At 38.3% G+C, this 19,193-nt stretch overlaps 1 protein-coding gene across 1 annotated transcript in view; it reads right to left on the bottom strand.

Moving 5' to 3' along the window:
- DYNC1I2 (dynein cytoplasmic 1 intermediate chain 2) overlaps positions 1-19,193 on the bottom strand; it is a 48,582-nt gene that overhangs the window by 15,913 nt on the left and 13,476 nt on the right. Inside the window, exons 4-5 of the mRNA XM_065412864.1 lie at positions 16,908-16,998; positions 11,114-11,229 (exon numbers count right to left, since the gene is read on the bottom strand). Coding sequence (XP_065268936.1) covers positions 11,114-11,229; positions 16,908-16,998 — 207 coding nt within the window. The remainder of the gene's footprint in view (positions 1-11,113; positions 11,230-16,907; positions 16,999-19,193) is intronic.

The raw sequence follows: 19,193 nt of genomic DNA, 5'->3' as shown, positions 1-19,193 counted from the left end.
GTGTGGAGCTAATGCAGCAATATTGTCTTTAGTTAACTGAAATAATTAGATAGGAGTTGCACAAATGCATTTTACTGTACAGAGACTGCACATACAGTAATTCTATAATCTACAAGAGTAAGGAATACAATAATTGTAAATTAAGAGGTTCCCAGTTTTAAAGTATATTACATGTCAAAAGTGTCCCATCTATGCAATAAGATATTGAAATAAGCCAAGTCCATCTGGTTCTGAGGAAATACATTACTAAATAGCATCCCAAGCAGAAACGGAGTGTAATTCTATGCTAATTTTCACCTTTATACAGATCTTCTGTTGATTTTCATGTTTATAATACTTACATGTTCACATATGCCCTTTTCTCTTTTTGTGTCTTTCTCCCCAGACTCCTGTATATTATACTTATTAGTACCACTGAAGATGACAGCTTCAGGCTTTCATGCAATATTCTATTCTGCTGCCTATCAGCAATTCACTCATAGGAAGTCACACTGAATTCCCTAACGACAAACATGAACTGCAAAACTTTCAGGGAGTGTGTCAACCTGGACGCTTCCCCCAATTACTTTCCGAATGTAGGGTGAGTTTTTACTTTATGTTAACATCAAACTTATAATGTATTTTGGAGAGATGGAATGAAAGGCAGTGCTGTAAGTTAGCCTATACCTAGAAATAAATCCTAGAATGTGAAGTTCCAGTTGTTTGAGTAATCTGAAAGATTTTATAAGAGAGATGGTTATAGAGAAAAACTGTCACCTGACTTTTCTTACTAGACATCCTACATTCAATTCTCTGCTGTACTGGAGTACAGTTGGCACAAACAGCTAAGGGGAGGCAAACATGGTGCTTTGCCATCTTTCCGTCTCCCCAAATCATGGGCCTGTCCAGAGGTTGAACTGGCATAACAACTAAGTCCAGTCTAAAGACTGGACTAACTTTCTCTGCTACCACTAACAGCCTCTGCATTGGTTAAGGTCACCTGAGCACACTGTGCTCCAGATATATACCCTCTGATGGGAGCGAGGAAAGCCAGAATGGGCTGGCTATGTCAACTGTAGGTTAGCCAAGGATTCCCTCACAGCAGGGGAATCCTCAGCTGCTCCTTTCAGCTTTACAGTCACTTAGTACTGCTCTGGTACAGCACAGTACAGTAGAACCTCAGAGTTACAAACCCCTTGGGAATGGAGGTTGTTCGTAACTCTGAACAAAACGTTATGGTTGTTCTCTCAAAAGTTTACAACTGAACATTGACTTAATATAGCTTTGAAACTTTACTATGCAGAAGAAAAATGCTGCTTTTAACTATCTTAATTTAAATGAAACGAGCACTGAAACAGTTTCCTTACCTTATCAAATCTTTCTTTTTAACTCCCCCTCCCTTTTTTTTTAAATAATTTACGTTTAACACAGTACTGTACTGCATTTGCTTCTGCTGCTGACTGCGTACTTCTGGTTCCAAATGAGGTCTGTGGTTGACCGGTTAGTTCGTAACTCTGAAGTTCTACTGTATCTAGTTTTAAGAATTTGTTTCATGCCAGTTACGTAGGATCTAGGCATGTGTATATACACACAAAATTTAAACGATTAACAATAAATGAGCCACATCCCATCTTTCGTCTAACAAAATCAGTGTTTCTCAAACCCTGGTCCATAAGTGCTTCCATGACAAAGGTGCAACATGGCATTTAAAACAAGAGGTAGTCCTACTATCCCAGAAAGCTTCCATTACTAATGAGCCAGTCTTTAAGCAGAATTCCCTTGGATGCCTATTCCTGTTTGGATTACACATGAATCATAGCAAGTCTTTGTCAAGTGTCCCTGGTATTAAAATTATTTTATGATCAAATTTACTGACACCATAAAAACTGATGGGGAGCAAATCACAAGAGGACAGCCCTAAACTGTAAAATGACCCAGATAGATTAGATCAATGCAGTGACAATTATGGGCAACAGGAGAAGATTTAGTACAACTGAATGAATGAATTCAACACTCTACGTTATGGAAAGGTAACAAACAAAATAAGGAAAGAATGTTACCAAGACAACATACTTGTTGCATTGGAACAAGTTTATTTTCATCTCATCTCCTTTATATTGTTCTAATACTACTTTAGGTAATCAATCATTATAGCTACTGCATAGGTGTGGGATTAGCACTGGGAGGAAAGACAATCCATAAGAGAAAATCTGCCTGAAGAAATAGTCCACAAATACGAAAAAATTCTGAATTACTGCAATAATAGTCTAATGTGCTTTTTTATTATCTTTTAAAAAATGTTTTTAAACAGATTTATCTTGACCTACCTCATAAAGCTGGATTAGTTTTTGACCACCACAGGAAGGCCACTCTAGCACCAAGGACCCAGACTGAGCAAATTCAAGAGCATTAAGGCCCTCCATTGAGAATGTCTGGGTGCCTATCCCCAACGGTAATCTATTATTTGTATTACCGTAGCACCAAGGACTCCTACAATGGATCAGGACCCCGCTGTGTTAGGTGCTATGTTCGCTTCCATCTGGAACCATGGATATCTGGTTTTTGCTCACTTTTTCTAGACTATACTCTTTACATAGAGACTAGGAGTACTTTGTGGACACACAAGATCTTCAAATGGTAGGTGCAACCTGATGTAAGATTTAGTAAACTTCCTTTATAAGTCTGTTTTGTACTCTGGAATTCTGCTTATGTTCCAGCATTTATTGAATTTACTTCATTTTAGGATCAAGACTTAAGAAAAGAAGGTACTCTGCTGTGTTGCTGGGAGCATGTATGAAAAACTGTGGCAAAACATTCATTAATGAATCTCTTAAAAGATTATTCATTTCATCCTAGTCACAAAATTAAGAAAACAAACATTGAGAGGTATGCTTATATTATTCTATAGTGTCAGATGAAAAGCAAAAGAGAACCACTTCCAATCTCTCCAAGACACTGAGTTTCTCATAACTATTTTAAGGAACTCAGAGGTCATAATACATCTATACAACAATAGCTGAACAATTTTCATGACTTCCATTGCCTGCAGCTACAACGCATCTGGCTTGGATGTGGTCACATTTCATAAACATAGGCCTGGTATAACAGAAGTGAGATAGATGAGGCCAGCTAGTGCCTGGAGGGAAGACTTTCAAGCAAAATGGAACACGGTAAAAAGTCATGATTCAGTATGTGGCACTTTTGCATCTGAACTAGACTGGACCAAGTGCGGGGGCATGACATAAGGAGGCACTGTACTGACTTGCAGATGAAATGTAAAATCAAGATCCTCATTTAGCCCCTGTATCTTCGACAAATTCCAGTTGGGTAGTTATTGTTCTACCTACCTAAATCCTCCTATAGGATAGGGTGTTCTTAATTTCCTGTCTTAATTTCCATACTGGGCAGTGTTCAGAGAAGTGCTGCCTTTTCAACCCATTTCACTGAGGGATAAATGATCTGTACAATTTCAAGTTTGATGTTCAAATGAAAGACACAATAAATATTATTAAAACTCAGGTCAACCATTTTATCAACCTTCATACCCCACCAGAGTGCTTAAAGAGGAGAAACTAGGCTTCAGCCATTCTGAAAGTACCTGAGATTATAAATCATCCACAGAAAAGATATGCGACTTCAAATTATATGTGTGTAACGTGGCGGTGTGGTTCCCCGCCGCCCTGGAGAGGGACGAGCCCCTCCGGACGCCAAAGTGGGCGGAGCCAGTGGAGTTTGCGCCCGCCCCCCAGAGGTCAAGGCGCAGGACAGCAAGTATAAAAGCCCAACCCCAGAGCTCACAAGGAGCCCGGCCGCCGGAGAAGCCAGATGCCTGTGGCCTAGCTCCCGGTGGGGAGGCTTCTGCAGTCTGCAACCAACCTGAGGACTGGCCAGACCAGCCGAGGCCTGATGCCGACCAGACCCCGGGGAAGCTGTTAAGCCTGCCTGTGGCAAGCTACCCAGAGGAGCTGCCAAGCCTACCGCTCGCTGAGAACCCTGAGGAGCCCATGGTGCTTGATTCCGTGGAGGACACCATCCAGACGCAGGTACCTCTAGGGGGGAGGTAGGAAGTAGCCCAGGGCAGCCGACCCTAGTCTGGCTACAGCACACCAAGAGCCGATGTCAGTGTGTTGCGGCCAGGATTCCCACTGACAGAGCAGCAGGCCATCTGCCGCTGTTAGGGCCCCGGGCTGGGACGCAGTGGAGTGGGTGGGCCTGCATCCCCCCTGCCACCCAACGTGCGGGTGGCAGTCTCCCCCTCTCCCCAGGCCCTTCGGAGCCAGGGCCTGGGCCTCCTAAATTCATTTGTTTGCTCAGCCCTGCCTGAGGGCCTGAGCCATAGACTCTGCTGCCCCGCCCTGACCCAGGGCTAGGGCCCGTGTTAAAACTGTTGCTCAGCCCCTACCTAAGGGCCGGAGCCAAAGACCCTCGACTGCCCCGCCCTGAACTAGGGCCTGGGTCTGCGGAATAGAGCTGTTTGTTTGCCTCTACCGTTGCCGCGGCGTGAAACCCCGCAGCCAGTCTAGTTCCCCCAAAATAACCCGACAGACGTACCGAGGCGGCGTGGTTCCCCGCCGCCCTGGAGGGACGAACCCAGCCGAACACTTCTACAATGTGCAAACAAGGCCCACTGGCCAAAAAACACTATAAAACACTTACAGCTAAAAAATACAGACACCATGCTGTATATGTAGAACAGGGGTAGGCAACCTATGGCACATGTACCCAAGGCGGCACGCGAGCTGATTTTCAGTGGCACTCACACTGCCCGGGTCCTGGCCACCGGTCCGGGGGCTCTGCATTTTAATTTAATTTTAAATGAAGCTTCTTAAACATTTTAATAATCTTATTTACTTTACATACAAACAATCGTTTAGTATGTTATAGACTTATAGAAAGAGACCTTCTAAAAATGTTAAAATGTATTACTGGCACACGATACCTTAAATTAGAGTGAATAAATGTAGACTCGGCACATCACTTCTGAAAGGTTGCTGACCCCTGATGTAGAACATAGACAAGTACAGAGAATAAGGCTGAATGAACTGTCTCTGGTTGTTTGACTTTCACAACCTTTCCTGCCAAAGTCAAGCACCTAGGGAAGAGCTGGGGGAGTCCAGGAAGGCTGCCTCTTTCCTCTTTTTTGGAGGGGAGTGGGGGAGGGAGGGATGGAGAGGCAGGAGGCAGCAGAGGGTTTGGGAGAAAGGAAACAGAAGTTAAATGTAGTTCCAAAAGTGTGTTAAACTACACTTTTTAGGATGTCATAATTGAGAAATGCTGTGTCCAATTCACCATACATTTTATAGAAAAAAAAATTGACCTCAACTCTGGATCTAACCTGCTAATTTTGATTTGTGGATTTTTGAGGTAGCTGCCAAAATTAGGCTTATAAATGGAAATTCAGTTGCAACCCTAACTCTGAAGTGACAACCTCTGACTGTATAGTCAGATCTTCTAATACAGACGTAGTCCGAGTATGCAGATGAAGGAGATTCCAATACACATTCTCATCATCGTGGTTTCCTGTATACAGTATATTTTGTTATTCTATGTAATATCAAGTTACCCTAAGATAAACAGAACAAGCTTCAAGAATACTTCTTACAGTCTTGCTACTTAGTTTATACAATATGAACTAGAAATTCCATAACTAAATACTGCCTAGAGATTAAATGTGATAATTGAAAAGATATACATAAACTAAAGGCACTCCATTCTCACCGAACTCACACAAATCATGAGTACATATTTGCCTGTATCCTCTTAGATATTTTAGATAGAAAAAACTATGACCATAGTGGATCACAGAAACCCCCTTGGGAGCTGCCACCCGATGTGCAAAGACTACCCCTGCTTCTGTTTTCCCTGCCAGCTCAGGACTCCAGCACCCTGTCTTGCTGAGCCAGACACTCCCGTCTGCTCCAACACAGACCCAGGGTCTGAATCACTTGCCCCAAAGCTGCAAGTTTACCTGAAAACAGCTCACAGAAGTGTGCTTGTCTTTAGCACTCAGATGCCCAACTCCCAATGGGTTCTAAACCCAGATAAATCCGTTTTACCCTGTATAAAGCTTATACAGGGTAAACTCATAGATTGTTCGCACTCTATAACACTGATAGAGAGATGCACAGTTGTTTGCTCCCCCAGGTATTAATACATACTCTGAGTTAATTAATAAAAAGTGATTTTATTAAATACAGGAAGTAGGATTTAAGTGGTTCCAAGTAGTAACAGACAGAACAAAGTAAGTCACCAAGCAAAATAAAATAAAATGTGCAAATCTATGTCTAATCAAACTGAATACAGATAATCTCACCCTCAGAGATGCTTCAGTAAGCTTTTTCTCAGACTGGACTTCTTCCAGGCCTGGGCACAATTCTTTCCCCTGGTACAGCTCTTGTTGCAGCTCAGGTGATAGCTAGGGGATGCTTCATGATGGCTCCTCTCTCCCTCTGTTCTCTTCCACCCCTCTATATATCTTTTGCATAAGGCGGGAACCCTTTGTCCCTCTGGGTTTCCACCCCCCCCCCCCCCCGGAAAAGCACCCAGGTTAAAGATGGATTCCAGGTCAGGTGACATGATCACATGTCACTGCAAGACTTCATTACCCACTTGCCAGCACACACATATACAGGAAGACTAACAGGTAAACACAGCCATCTGCAGACAATGGTCCTGGTTAATGGGAGTCATCAAGATTCCAAACCACTATTAATGGCCCACACTTCGCATAATTACAATAGGCCCTCAGAGTTATATTTCATATTTCTAGTTTTAGATACAAGAGTGGTACATTTATACAAATAGGATGATCACACTCAGTAGATTATAAGCTTTGTAATGATACCTTACAAGAGACCTTTTGCATGAAGCATATTCCAGTTACATTATATTCACTTCTTATTATGTTTTTATAAAACCATATAGACTGCACAACGTCACACATAGCATCCTACATTTCAAGACTCCCGTTTTCTGTGGCAATTTCACCTTCTGACTATTGTATTATTTGTAGTCCCCATATTAAAGAGGTGGGAGCATAATTCCCAGTTATTTATTAAAGATGTATTTGGAAAGAAGTCATATGAAAGACTTTCAGGTTTCAAAGCAAATTGGTCAGTCCCATTTCTTAATTCAAGTGTCAAGTCACTTTTGAGAGATGCACATACACGATACCAGTTGTACAATACAATTAAAGCAGTAGTTCTCAAGCAAACAGGAAGGAAGGAACTTTTAAGTTTGCTTGCACCCACCCATCCCAGCTTATCGTGTCCAAGGGAGGGTTCTGGTAATCACCAGTGGGAGGCAGACAGTTCATAGTCACTTTCCTGAACAAAAGCTCTTTAACTACAGCATATCTGTTGAGAGTAAAACTAACAAGGATCATGCAATCCCAGGCAATTTCACTCTCAGCAGGCATTGTAAGTAAAGCACTTCAGCACACAACCCATGTGCTAACTCTCCACCTTCCAGTGAGAATCTGAAAAAGGGAAGAAAATGAGAGGGGGTGGGGAAAAGAGAGACTAACTGAAGGAAGAAAGAGGGAAGACAATGAGAACTTTGGTATCTCACTTGCTTTTTGAAATAGTTATATGGGTTATTACAGTTTATAGGTAAGATTGCCTTGATAAATTAAAAGTAATGTGGGGCAATTTTTTCCCTGGAACTATGGTCTACTCCCTGGGACTGAGCTTCTGGCTCGTGGAACAATCTGGAAATAATGAGACAAGATGGGTGAAGTAATATCTTGCATTGGCCCAACTTCTGTTGGAGTGAGAGATGAGGAAGAGCTCTGTGTAAGCTTGAAGCTCATTTCTCTCTCTCTCCAACAGAAGTTGGTCCAATGCAAGATATTACCTCACCCACCTTGTGTCTCTAATATCCTAGGACCAACACAGCTACAACACTGCATATCACAATAGAAATAATGGAACAGCAAAGAACCTCACATTTAATATTTGCAGTCTTTCCATTAGGAAATGCTGTTTTCCAATAGTATGGACGTTCCCAAAGTTGCATGGAAGGGAGCCTGATGTAGAAGGTGTCAACATAGAAGTTATTTCTGTCACCAAAAACACATTTAAATGAATATTGTCAATTTAAATACACTTTTGTCCAATATTTTTACCTACTATTGTTTATATATAACAAAATTAGTATCACTGAAAGGTTACAGGGGGAAAAAAAGCTATTTTCTATTTGTTTACTTTGCATATAGTCAGGTTTCACAGTTTGTGTGGATCTCAGAGCAAGAGGGAAGAGAAAAACATTTGTAAAAATTGGAAAGAGTGACTATAAAACCACCAAAACATGAAGAGGAATTAAGAGGCAGTTGTAGTACTTGAAACTATTTAAATCAGTTTTAAATTCACTACATTTCAAAATAGCATTCTTCCTTTAAAATGTTTCAAGTTTAATCTTTGAAAAACCTGAACTGCCTTCTTCTAGACTATATTAGAAGGTTGGTAGACATAACCAGTTGTATTTTCAATATATGTTCCATCACACTGTCTCATTCAGTGGTCTAGATATGCAAATGGATGGAAGGAGCAGTATTGCATAGTATGCTACAGGGAGCTTCCTAGGCAAAGGAGTGGTTATTTTTAGGAGAGTCAACGAGGGTACAGAATTTGAGAGTTAAGTCATCTTTAACCCTCAAAAAATTTATGTTACCAGACTTAAGCTGGATTTTCAGGTTTAACTCTGAGTTCAATGTATCCAGTTCCCCTTTTGTCATTTAAGTTACCAGTTTTTAAACACCTCTCCCCACCCAAATTTCTAAAATAAAATTGTATATAAATCACTCTGAAATACTAAAATTTGTTTGAGCACTGGTAACCAGAAAATCATGAATTCTAATCCAAGCTCCATGGTTTTGGAGGCAAGAGAGAATAGAATAAGTTACTTAACCTCTGACTCAGTTCCCTCATCTATAAAATAGGAATATCTACTTACTGCTCAAACATCTGATGAGGATTATTAGTAAAATACTTGGATGAAGAATGGAATTCTAAGGGCTAAATTTTATCTGTTCATTAAATTTTCCCTCAGCCTATGCAAGATTTGCAGCAACAACATGCTAAAGAGAGACGCACTCAACCCTTAGCAGACTTAGTTTTAGTACTCTCAAAAAAGTAAACTCTCCTACGTACAATTTCTGCAATAAACTCCTGGTTTTTTTTCCAGACAAGAAGATTCTTTAAGGAAAAGTTGTTCTATCACTGAAAAATTCTGAGATGCCACCCAGGTATGATCACACCAAAACAGTGAATTACATGATGCCAGGAGAGCGGAGGAGAGTTTGAAACACTGACAGCAGACACCATGACCAACACAATACATGTAGAATGTGAATGCACAGCTATATGGTTCTTGCTACTGCAAGCTCTCAGAGGCAGAACTGAGAGGACCTCATAAATAAAGAACAGTTGAAGTGGAAATCAGCATTTTCATGAACTGGTGAGTTTCTGAAGAACAATGTGATTCCTTTGATGTCTAATGATGTACCCTTGCATGGGTGCTTGACAAACAAGCATTCAGCTTCCACTTTTGCCAGTGCTCCAAGTAGAAGCCACCATGCATAAACGGAAAAGAAAAACTACAGAAAAGCCTTTGAACTGGTAAGTATTTTAAAAAACCCTTATATATGAAGGGGTAGAAAGCTTGTTCACAAGAGAATTGTTTTGCCTATGATCTGTAGGCAATATATTGAATATTCAATAAATATGTTGCATTGAAATATTAGTACATATTCCAGTTTGTCAGGTAAATAAAATAAATACTAGGTCTATATATATATTTTTGTGGGGAAATAAAACATACTATTTAAATACAGAAAAAAAATCATCTTCTACTCTAGTTTATCAAGTAATAAAGTTTAGAAACCTGCCCAGTTAGGTGTTTGGAACATATATTGGATTCCCTTACATGACGCGAAAAGGGAGGGAAAGAAAGAAAAGCTCTTTTTCAACAGAGGGGTAGTACTGTGATGTGCTTTTTCTCGTTTCTCTTCTATATAGGTGTGCTTCTAATATAAGTGGCTTCAACATAAACCACTGTCAATGTGTAACAAGTGATAGTGTACTGATGCAAGTTAGAGTGCTATACATTTTGCATCAAACCTTTTCAGACAATATGCTTGTGATTCTCTTAAATGAAAAGGTTTAAGAACTAAATCCTGTAAAATATAAATTTAACAGAATAAATGAGCCCATAGCTTTTATCTATATTTCCTTGAGAAGATATCAGAAAATTAAACACAAACCCCAAGAAAGCTAGGAAGTACAAAATGGAAGTTGAAATTCTAGGCCCTCAATTTATGTTCTCATAGTAAACTTGCTCATCAGAGATCAGTCAGGCAGTCACACTGAACAATTCCGTGTTTTTCTGATGAGGACTAGGCAAAGACCAAATATTGTCATTTGTGATCTAATTCCCAGGTCTCTAAAGGTTAACAGCAAGTGAATTAAACCCACTCAATCTTCTTTAAAAAAACAAAACAAAACTTTCCTGCAAAGACAGCAAGTTACAACTGAAGCTTTAACTTAGAAATTTCCAACTGTTTTCAGTTTGTACCATAAACTAAGAATCAAAAATGTGATTAGCATATGCAACTCCTATTCTCATCAATGGAAATTTGATCAATGATTAAGGGCAGTCTCTGTCCCTACACATAAAAATCAATTTATAAAAGTCTTAGTGGCATTTTTTCAATCAAATGCTAGTGATGGCAGCATGCCACAAATGGCTTAAGAACACATAAGCCTTCAAATAAACTGATTTTGTTACCTTAATGTGCACAGAACACATTCTACATTGCTAAAACAGACTGTATAAGTCTTCTAGAAAACTGTGTATTTGGGATAGGAAAATACAAGTGCTTAATAGGTTCCCTTTAATTAATTACAAGATGCAGAATGACATTCTTTAAAAAGACGTATATGGACTTCACAGACATTACCAGTCATCCCACAGATCAATTTACACTTAACCATGTCCAGCTCTGAAAGACTATTTATTTTGTAAAATATAAAACATCAAGTAGAAAATGACTGATCTCCATCTGTCCTAGAATAGTCTTGATACATTTTAATAACCAGAAAAAATACATTCAATAGTAGTAGAAGTTAACATTCACCTTCCTTCGGTTGAGTCATAACTGGTGTTTGAGTCTCCTTTGTGTATGTAACAATTTCTCGAGGAGGAAAGTCAACTTGTGTAATTTTAGCCATTCCAAGTTTAATAGGCCCACGTCTAAATAAAATGAACAGAGACATTAGAACAACTGATATTTTTAATACAATCATGACTAAGTTATAAAGAGTTTCAGATTGCCTGCAGTGATATGCAAGGCATCATCTCACGCCACACTCTAAAAATCAAGTTTAAATCCAAAGGATGCTATCATCTGAAAAATGCTATGTATGTTATTGATATGCTAGCTTTATTTTTTAAAAGGTGGCTGGCTTATACACACAGACTAGAAGAAAAAGAAAAAAGGCAAAGATATCTGGATTTCTTGACTTTACACAAAGTGTTTTTCAAGGCTTCCTAAATCTTAGTGTATGACAAGGCTTTTTTTAACTGGCTAAAGGATCTGTTTTACAAACCTAACTCATGTGAGCACTACCGTTGTTTTCCTTGCTCACATGAAAGATATTTGCAGGACCAGGGTTCCAAGATTGCATAGCTTGCAAAATTGTTTAATTATTCTGCAATTAATGACAGTTTCCCAGAATCATTTAACTATGCTGGCCATTTCCTTAGCTCTCCCAAACCTATTATTTATGACTTAGAACTGTAAGTCTGTTCCCAAACAGTAGTATAATATCCCTGAACGGAATACCAAAGAACTTAAAGATTTAACAAGAAAAATTGAGAACAAAATCTCATTTAAATACTGACATGGACAAAATGGGTCTAACTGCAACACAGACACACACACACAATATATATATATAATATAGCGCAAGTTAGACCCATATCAGGAGAACTTTTATACAAAAACTCCTATTAACTTCGATATGTATATTAATCACTATTCCAATAATCCAGCAATAAAAAGCAGTATGTGAAAATTAATCTTTCCATCGTCTTCTCCCACACTTAAAAAATCCATTAAGACTAAATAGGCTCAAGGAAAAATTCTAACAGATTCTTTCTTTTTTTAATTTTTGGAAGGCAAATACAATTCTATAACATGATGTGGGGCTTAATGAAAAAGCTTACAAGTTATAATAGACTTCATGATACATTAGCCACAAAACAATGAGTTCCCATCTTTTCTTATATTAGACACATTTTGTATATATTTAAATGTGTCGTTATTTTATCTCAATAGAATGACATTTTATAGTTTGTCTTGCCAAGAAAAAAGATGTAGATAAAAAATGTTAAGAGTGAAACATATTGATGGAAAAATGATAAACCTGCAATTACAGTAAGACTGAAGTTGCCTACTATAGGCCAGTTGCACTAAACCCAGGGACAGCATGAACTTCGATTACTTTCAGAACTTGTGTTCCCTTAATAGTACTTTAAAATTCATTTTTAAAAAAGCTCTCATATTGGAGATATATATATAAATTGTATATTTATAAATACACAGAAGAGGGAATATAAAATCTATGAAATACCCCAGATCGGAATCAGAGTGGAGCTGAAGAACTGATGGATCAGTATCCCAATGCAGCGTCCTGATACCGTAGGTTGAACAACCATGCAGCATTATCAAAAGAGGCCAGAGATTAGTGAAGCAAATACACACTATGAAATGTTAAAGCTATTGTAAGTTTACAGTTTTTTCATTGTTTAAAAGAAACAAAATGTAATGTCAGTTAGTGGAAATTCAGTGAACATTCAATGCTACAATACATGCAATAAGTATAAAACAGTTAAACAGAAACATACAATTCAGAGCAATTAGTCATTCAATTATTTCAGATATGGGAAATTAAAGCATTGCAGAATCACTGACAAAAGTAGCCCATATGAAAGCGAAATGAATAAAAATCCATTTGAAACAGCTTAGGAAGTTTTAAACTTTAAACTTCATTTTAAAGCTATACTAATTTGGTTATGTCATACGAAGTCAGGTTTGTTAATGTACTGCAATCTTGCCCAAAGCATTAAATATGTGCAGGAAATTGTCATATTGGTAAAGGAAATGAGTCAACACAAACTTTTTGGTAGAGAAGCAAAATGCATTTCCACTGGGATACAGAACTGCTAGAGTTTCCAAGATGTGACACTGCTGTAATTATGGGTTAAGCACTGCCTTGGGCTTACAAATGTCATCCGATTTAAAGCCAATTTAAAATATTCAGTATCCTAGAAAACAGTGGGCTTTATATTAAAATGTTTCAAAATAGTGAGTATTCAGCACAGTATAAGAATAAGAAGTGGAATGGATCTGTTACAGGTCACTTATATAAAATAGGACCTTAGTTATATTTTAGTCTTGCCTGGAGCGGGGAGGGAAATCTACTTCATCTAGTGTTGGTGTCTACTTCTAACTCTACCAGGGCACAAAGCAGCAATTTCAAACAAACATACGTGAAACATTAGCAGCAGAACATCTGCTTTTAGTAAGCTTGCATATGCTACCATACTTTGTAGAGAATTTTAGGAAGACTGAAGTTATTTTTCAGTGGAACTGGAGAGTTCCTAGAAAGATGTAAAGTTGCTCCCAATAGTTTAATACAGAGTGGTGAAAATATTAAATTAAATTTTCAGTATCTTTAATGATGTACTAGGTAGTTCTAGTAGCAAGTTTTGGTTTAAAGGGCACCAACTTTCAGTAATGGTTTAATTAGAAATGCAAAGCTTTGGTTTTACTGTCCGAAAGTAGGGACACAATAGTTTTCCAAGTCATTGGAAAATTGACTATGTATTACTTGCAAATGGGCGGTATTGTCTACGTGTCCAAAATAAATTGTTTTGAGCGTACTGTTACGTTTTTTCTTAGTAACTTTCTCCTTCCCTCTCCTACATAAAACATGCCATCAGAGTTTTGCAAAGATGTACTGATTGTTGAAGCAAATTAATATGTTCAAACTCCTTCACTCTTTTCAACTCTAAAGTTGTCTTCAGAAAACTGAATCATATTGCTTTGGTATAAAACCTAGCTTCTTAGAGGCTGCTCATTCATTCAAACTCACTCCCTGACACTCATGTTTCTTCATTGGTATAAGGAATATTATGTCCTTTAAGATTTCTCATTTGTAATGTCTCAATCCCTACTCTTTTTGTTGGAGGAGGAGGAGGATTATTATTTTTTAACCAGAGATGCTCTTCTGAAATGAAAATGGCATTCTGAGATTGGAGTTCAGCCCTTTATTTGGGGTGACTGTGACATAATATACTGCTAAGTATGTAACATGCCTTAAAGTATGAATTATCCGTCTGCTTTAATGATTAAACTTTAGTCAGTTGCCTAATACTTCATAAATATTAACTAAAGCCTCACAACATCCTTCTGGCATAAAAGTGTACATTATTAATATATACCTCAATATACTCTAACATTCTCTGTTAGAATAGTAAGTGATATTGGGTTTCAATATGTGATATTTCAATTGTTCTCTACAGCCCTTAATTTTTATTCTGAATGTTCCTGAGAAACATAGGGAGTGGGAAAGAGAGGCAGAAGAGCTGCAATAAACACAGCAACTTGAGGATGAGAAGAAGCAGATATGAAAAATGGTTTACTGATGACAAGGACAGGAGACGCAGTCAGGTAAATTGATAACAGCAGTGGACGTAGGGCCTGAACAGTGGTTTACTGCTTATCGGGTAGTTAAGAACTGCAGCTGTGTGCCAGCCAGCATAAGGGAGAGGTAAAAATGCAGAGGAGATGCTAAGCTAACCAGGAAGACAATCTTTGTAAACAGAGTTGCTGCATGAGAGGTGCACTGTAATCATGTGATCTCACAGCTGTTCAACATGCAACTGAAGTGGAATGTTGGGATTAAAGGGTTAAAAACATGGAGAAAAAAATAAAAAGGATCAGTTTTACATTTTCAGTTCAGTATCAAACTTTTAGAACTAGATTTCAAATGCTGATATGGGCACGTTGATGGGCCTCTGAAATTTGGTTAACTCCTTAGAACTGTTTCTAGCAGCGATCATACTAAACTATTCCTGCAGAATGATTTTCCAAATTCAAGATTTTTTTGAATACCAGTATGTCTCACCAAGAGTCCATATGTACTAATATACTATACATCGAGGCAGACATTTTAGTACTTTAAATTATTTCTAAGTATTGTCTGGTGGTTGGATCTCCTGACACCCAATGTAATGCTCTAAATTCTATTCTTTTTCTACCACTGACTCATTATTTGATCTTCAGCAAATTAGTTTGTTTACCTATGCCTCAGTTCCCTCATCTGCAAGATGGGAAAATTGCTGTACTGTACTTCCAAACCCTGAAAATTGCTGTTAATCCTAATGTGTAGGGCACTTTGAGATATGTGGATGAAATTATAGAAGTGCAAGGTATTATTTTCTCTCAACAGTTTTCAAGAACCTGTGCCTACTCTACATTTGTGTGACATGCATTTATGTAACTATACACGCAGAATACACAATGGTGAGGACAATAATATTTTCATTAGTTGGAGATGAATTCACCATAAAATGTACATGTGAAGTTTGTTTCATGTCAAACATGTTTCATACACACTTCACTATTCAATATTACACATGAATGAAATTTAATCTTCAAATATTTTAGATTAAAATAATGTTAGCAGAGAATAACCCTCCCACCCAATGGATTATAATAGAAACGATTCACAGATCTCATGTCACATGTGGACTGTACTACTTAAAATCTGGTTGTTACTAAATGAAAGAGCAATATTACTGGATATTTTATTACATCAAAAGTGGGCTCGATCCACACAGATTGAATGAAATATTAACACAAAGTTGCATTCAAGAGGTATAGTGTCCACGAGCAGTCAGGAAAGCAATGTGTCTCCATGTTAGTGACGTGTTGCATTCTCCTGTTTTTGCTTATTGCTCACTTTTTAGCAACAACCTAAACTTTGTTAATGCCACTAACTGGTTATGAAAATAATCACATTTTTTACAGTTAGGATGGTGGGAATAGCAACATTTAAACTATACATAAATGGGGTGCAAGCACTGATTCTTCAAAGCCTAGGGTATGCAAAATATGAGAATGACATATCAGCCACAACACAAGTATGTGGAAAAGACATGAATATGTGCATCTTGATAAATATTATAGCAAACAACTTAAATCTTATTTAAACTTCTTCCAAAAGGAGCAAAACTCATGTGCAAGCACACATAAAACAATTATCCTCTAGATTTCTTTAACAAGTTATTCCATAATATAAACATAGTGATAAGTTAAAAAACATATTTGATAGTGGCATAATACCTTAATCGCTATGGCAATTAATAGATTTTCTGAGCAAATTATTATGAGAATTTACCTACTATCTGAAGAGAGTGCACATGATATGGCAGTGAAAAGACCCCTTTCATATAACATCCTCTTTCCTCCCACCCACTTTAAACTATGGGTCCATTAGAAACAAACATATCTGATTCTCCTTTAAGTTAAAAAGGAATTCAAAGTTTCATTTTACATTTTACTTGCAGCTTCAGTATTTAAATAAAATACATTCCAAGAGAATTATCCAAATCAGAGAATAAAATGGTTTTACATAATCATTAGAGTAAAAAACATGAATTGCTTTAGAACAAGAGATGTTATGTGGTTTATCTTAAAAGGACTTAAACATAAAATTTGACTTGGACATTTACAAATTTTAAGTTATCAACACTAACTCAATAGTATTTTAAAGCACTTCTCAACCTACAAACATTTCTAACAACATTTTAATTGTTGTTAATTGTTAAAACAATCTAATGTTTTAAGAAAATTACCATACCTAGATCCAACAGCACCATCACCAGAATCTTGGCTTCCAGCCTCACTTGGAGTACTCACAGATTTGGAAGATGGAGACATAGGAGGAGGGACTAAATAGTGAAACAGACAGGTATCCGCTGTTACTACTCGTAGAGGTTGCACAGCTTAGGATGTTTCCAAATTAATTTAACATGAAGTATTAAAAAAAAAAAAAAAGATGGCAAACAAAAAATACGTGGATGAAAATGAATAGTAGAAAGAGAGGGGAAAAGACAATGTTAACATTTCATGCTGGAGACTCATGCAACTCTTTGGCATTTAATGTAGTGGGGATTTATATATATATAAATAAAAAAGACACACCCAGGAGAAAATGACTGGTGAATATACATTTTTTTTTTTTTTTAAATCTCAATTTCTACAAAATGCTGCCACCAACTTTCAAAGGAGACAATTTTCTTTATCATTTGTCATTTCCAAATAAGTTCAAAGCATGTTAGTATAGCATTAATAACGGTTTTCATGGATTAAACAGACCATAAAATGCACTATTTAAATTCTGCTAAATTTGCCTTCGCTTCAGTTACAACTGCAACAATTTATTTTGCCATACAGTAAGTTTTAACCTGTACTGTTGTTTTATCAGATAATAGTAATTAACACTTCTTTTAGACAAAAGAATAGCTGCTATCCTGGAGCTGTTTTTTAATTAAATGTAATAATGTTATATTTAAAATATATATCTCCTTTAAAAGTTTCAAGCATTTTGGGTGAAGATTGCAAACAAAATTTAAAAAGCAACATGCTTTTGGGAACTGATGCATAATGAAAAGTGACATCATGCAATTTAAATACCATGCAAAACTGTTTCCCCAGTCTAGAAATTATGATTTGTAAGAACGGCCTAACCCGGCTTTATACCTTTTTGACAGCCTAATAATGCCTCAGAGTTCTTTGCACGTTCTATTTTTCAGTAACGCACACAGACACCCAAAGCCATGGTTCTCCCCTAAACTGGGAGTTAAAAAAACAACAACACCCTCCCCCCCCTCCCCCCCGCACCACCCTTTCCTCCCAAAACAGGGGGAAATTACAGGTAAAGTTGGTAGATAGCTCTTTTTACAGGTATACTTTTACTTGGTAGTCACTGCCATCTGCTGGATAATTTATAGAATGACTGCCTACAACCCTCTATTCTAGTACTGCATGATTTTATCACTAACTTGTTCAATTAAAAAAAGGCAATTAACATAAAAAACAGACAAGCATGAATGAAAACTTGTTCTGCTTTTACTAAATTAGACAGTTAAGACCTGAAAACAGAGCTAAGGGATCACAATGCCCAGACTATCAATTTAGCTCAGACTGTGTCAAATACACGGCTGTGATAAATATGTCACGGACCATGAAATCAATTCTCCCCTGTGAAATCTAGCTATTGGAGGGGGGTAAAAGAGGGGCAGGGCTGAGGGTGCCCCACCGGGGGCTCCTATCATGCACCGGGCACCAGTTGCTAGTCCTGGCGGGATTGGGGAGGGATGGTACTTCCTCTTCCCCTGCACAGCTGCTCTTGGGGGAGGGGGGAGATCAGACCCACCTCTGGGTACCTCCCACACTTGTAGCAAGTGCCATGGCTGCTGCCTTCAGAGCCCAGCTGAAGCGCAGAAGCAACGGTAGTAATCCTGTGACCACTTTGCAACCCCCACAACCCCTTTTTGGGTCAGGACCCCCACGATTACAACACCATGAAATTTCAGGTCTAAACATCTGAAACCATGAAATTGACTAATTTTAAATTTCTACGATTGTGAAATTGACTAAAATGGACTGTGAATTCAGTAGGGGCCCTAATAATGTGCAATCAGGGGTGGCTCCAGGCACCAGCGCACCAAGCGTGTGCCTGGGGCGGCAAGCCGCGGAGGGCAGCCTGCCGGTCGCCGTGAGGGCGGCAGTCAGGCTGCCTTCGGCGGCATGCCTGTGGGAGGTCCGCCGGTTTCGGCGGCAATTCTGCGCTGGGTATGCCAAAGATGCGGGACCGGCGGACCTCCCGCAGGCACGCCGCCAAATCCGCGTTACCAGTGGACCTCCCGCAGGCACGCCGCCGAAAGCCGCCTGACTGCCGTGCTTGGGGCGGCAAAATACATAGAGCCACCCCTGTGTGCAATCCAGTGATTGAGCTCTAACTAATAGATATAAAGTATCAAACACTGAACTATGACATTAAATATCAGAGCCAAATCTAAAAATACTTATGTATACTGCAACTTAAAATTGTATTTATGTATGTATTTATGCTCCAAAGCAG

The sequence above is a fragment of the Emys orbicularis genome, chromosome 11, assembly GCF_028017835.1.
Source record: "Emys orbicularis isolate rEmyOrb1 chromosome 11, rEmyOrb1.hap1, whole genome shotgun sequence".
NCBI classification, from domain to species: Eukaryota; Metazoa; Chordata; order Testudines; family Emydidae; genus Emys; species Emys orbicularis.
Note: the sequence above shows the minus strand (reverse complement) of the source record. Positions and strands in the feature narration are given on the sequence as shown.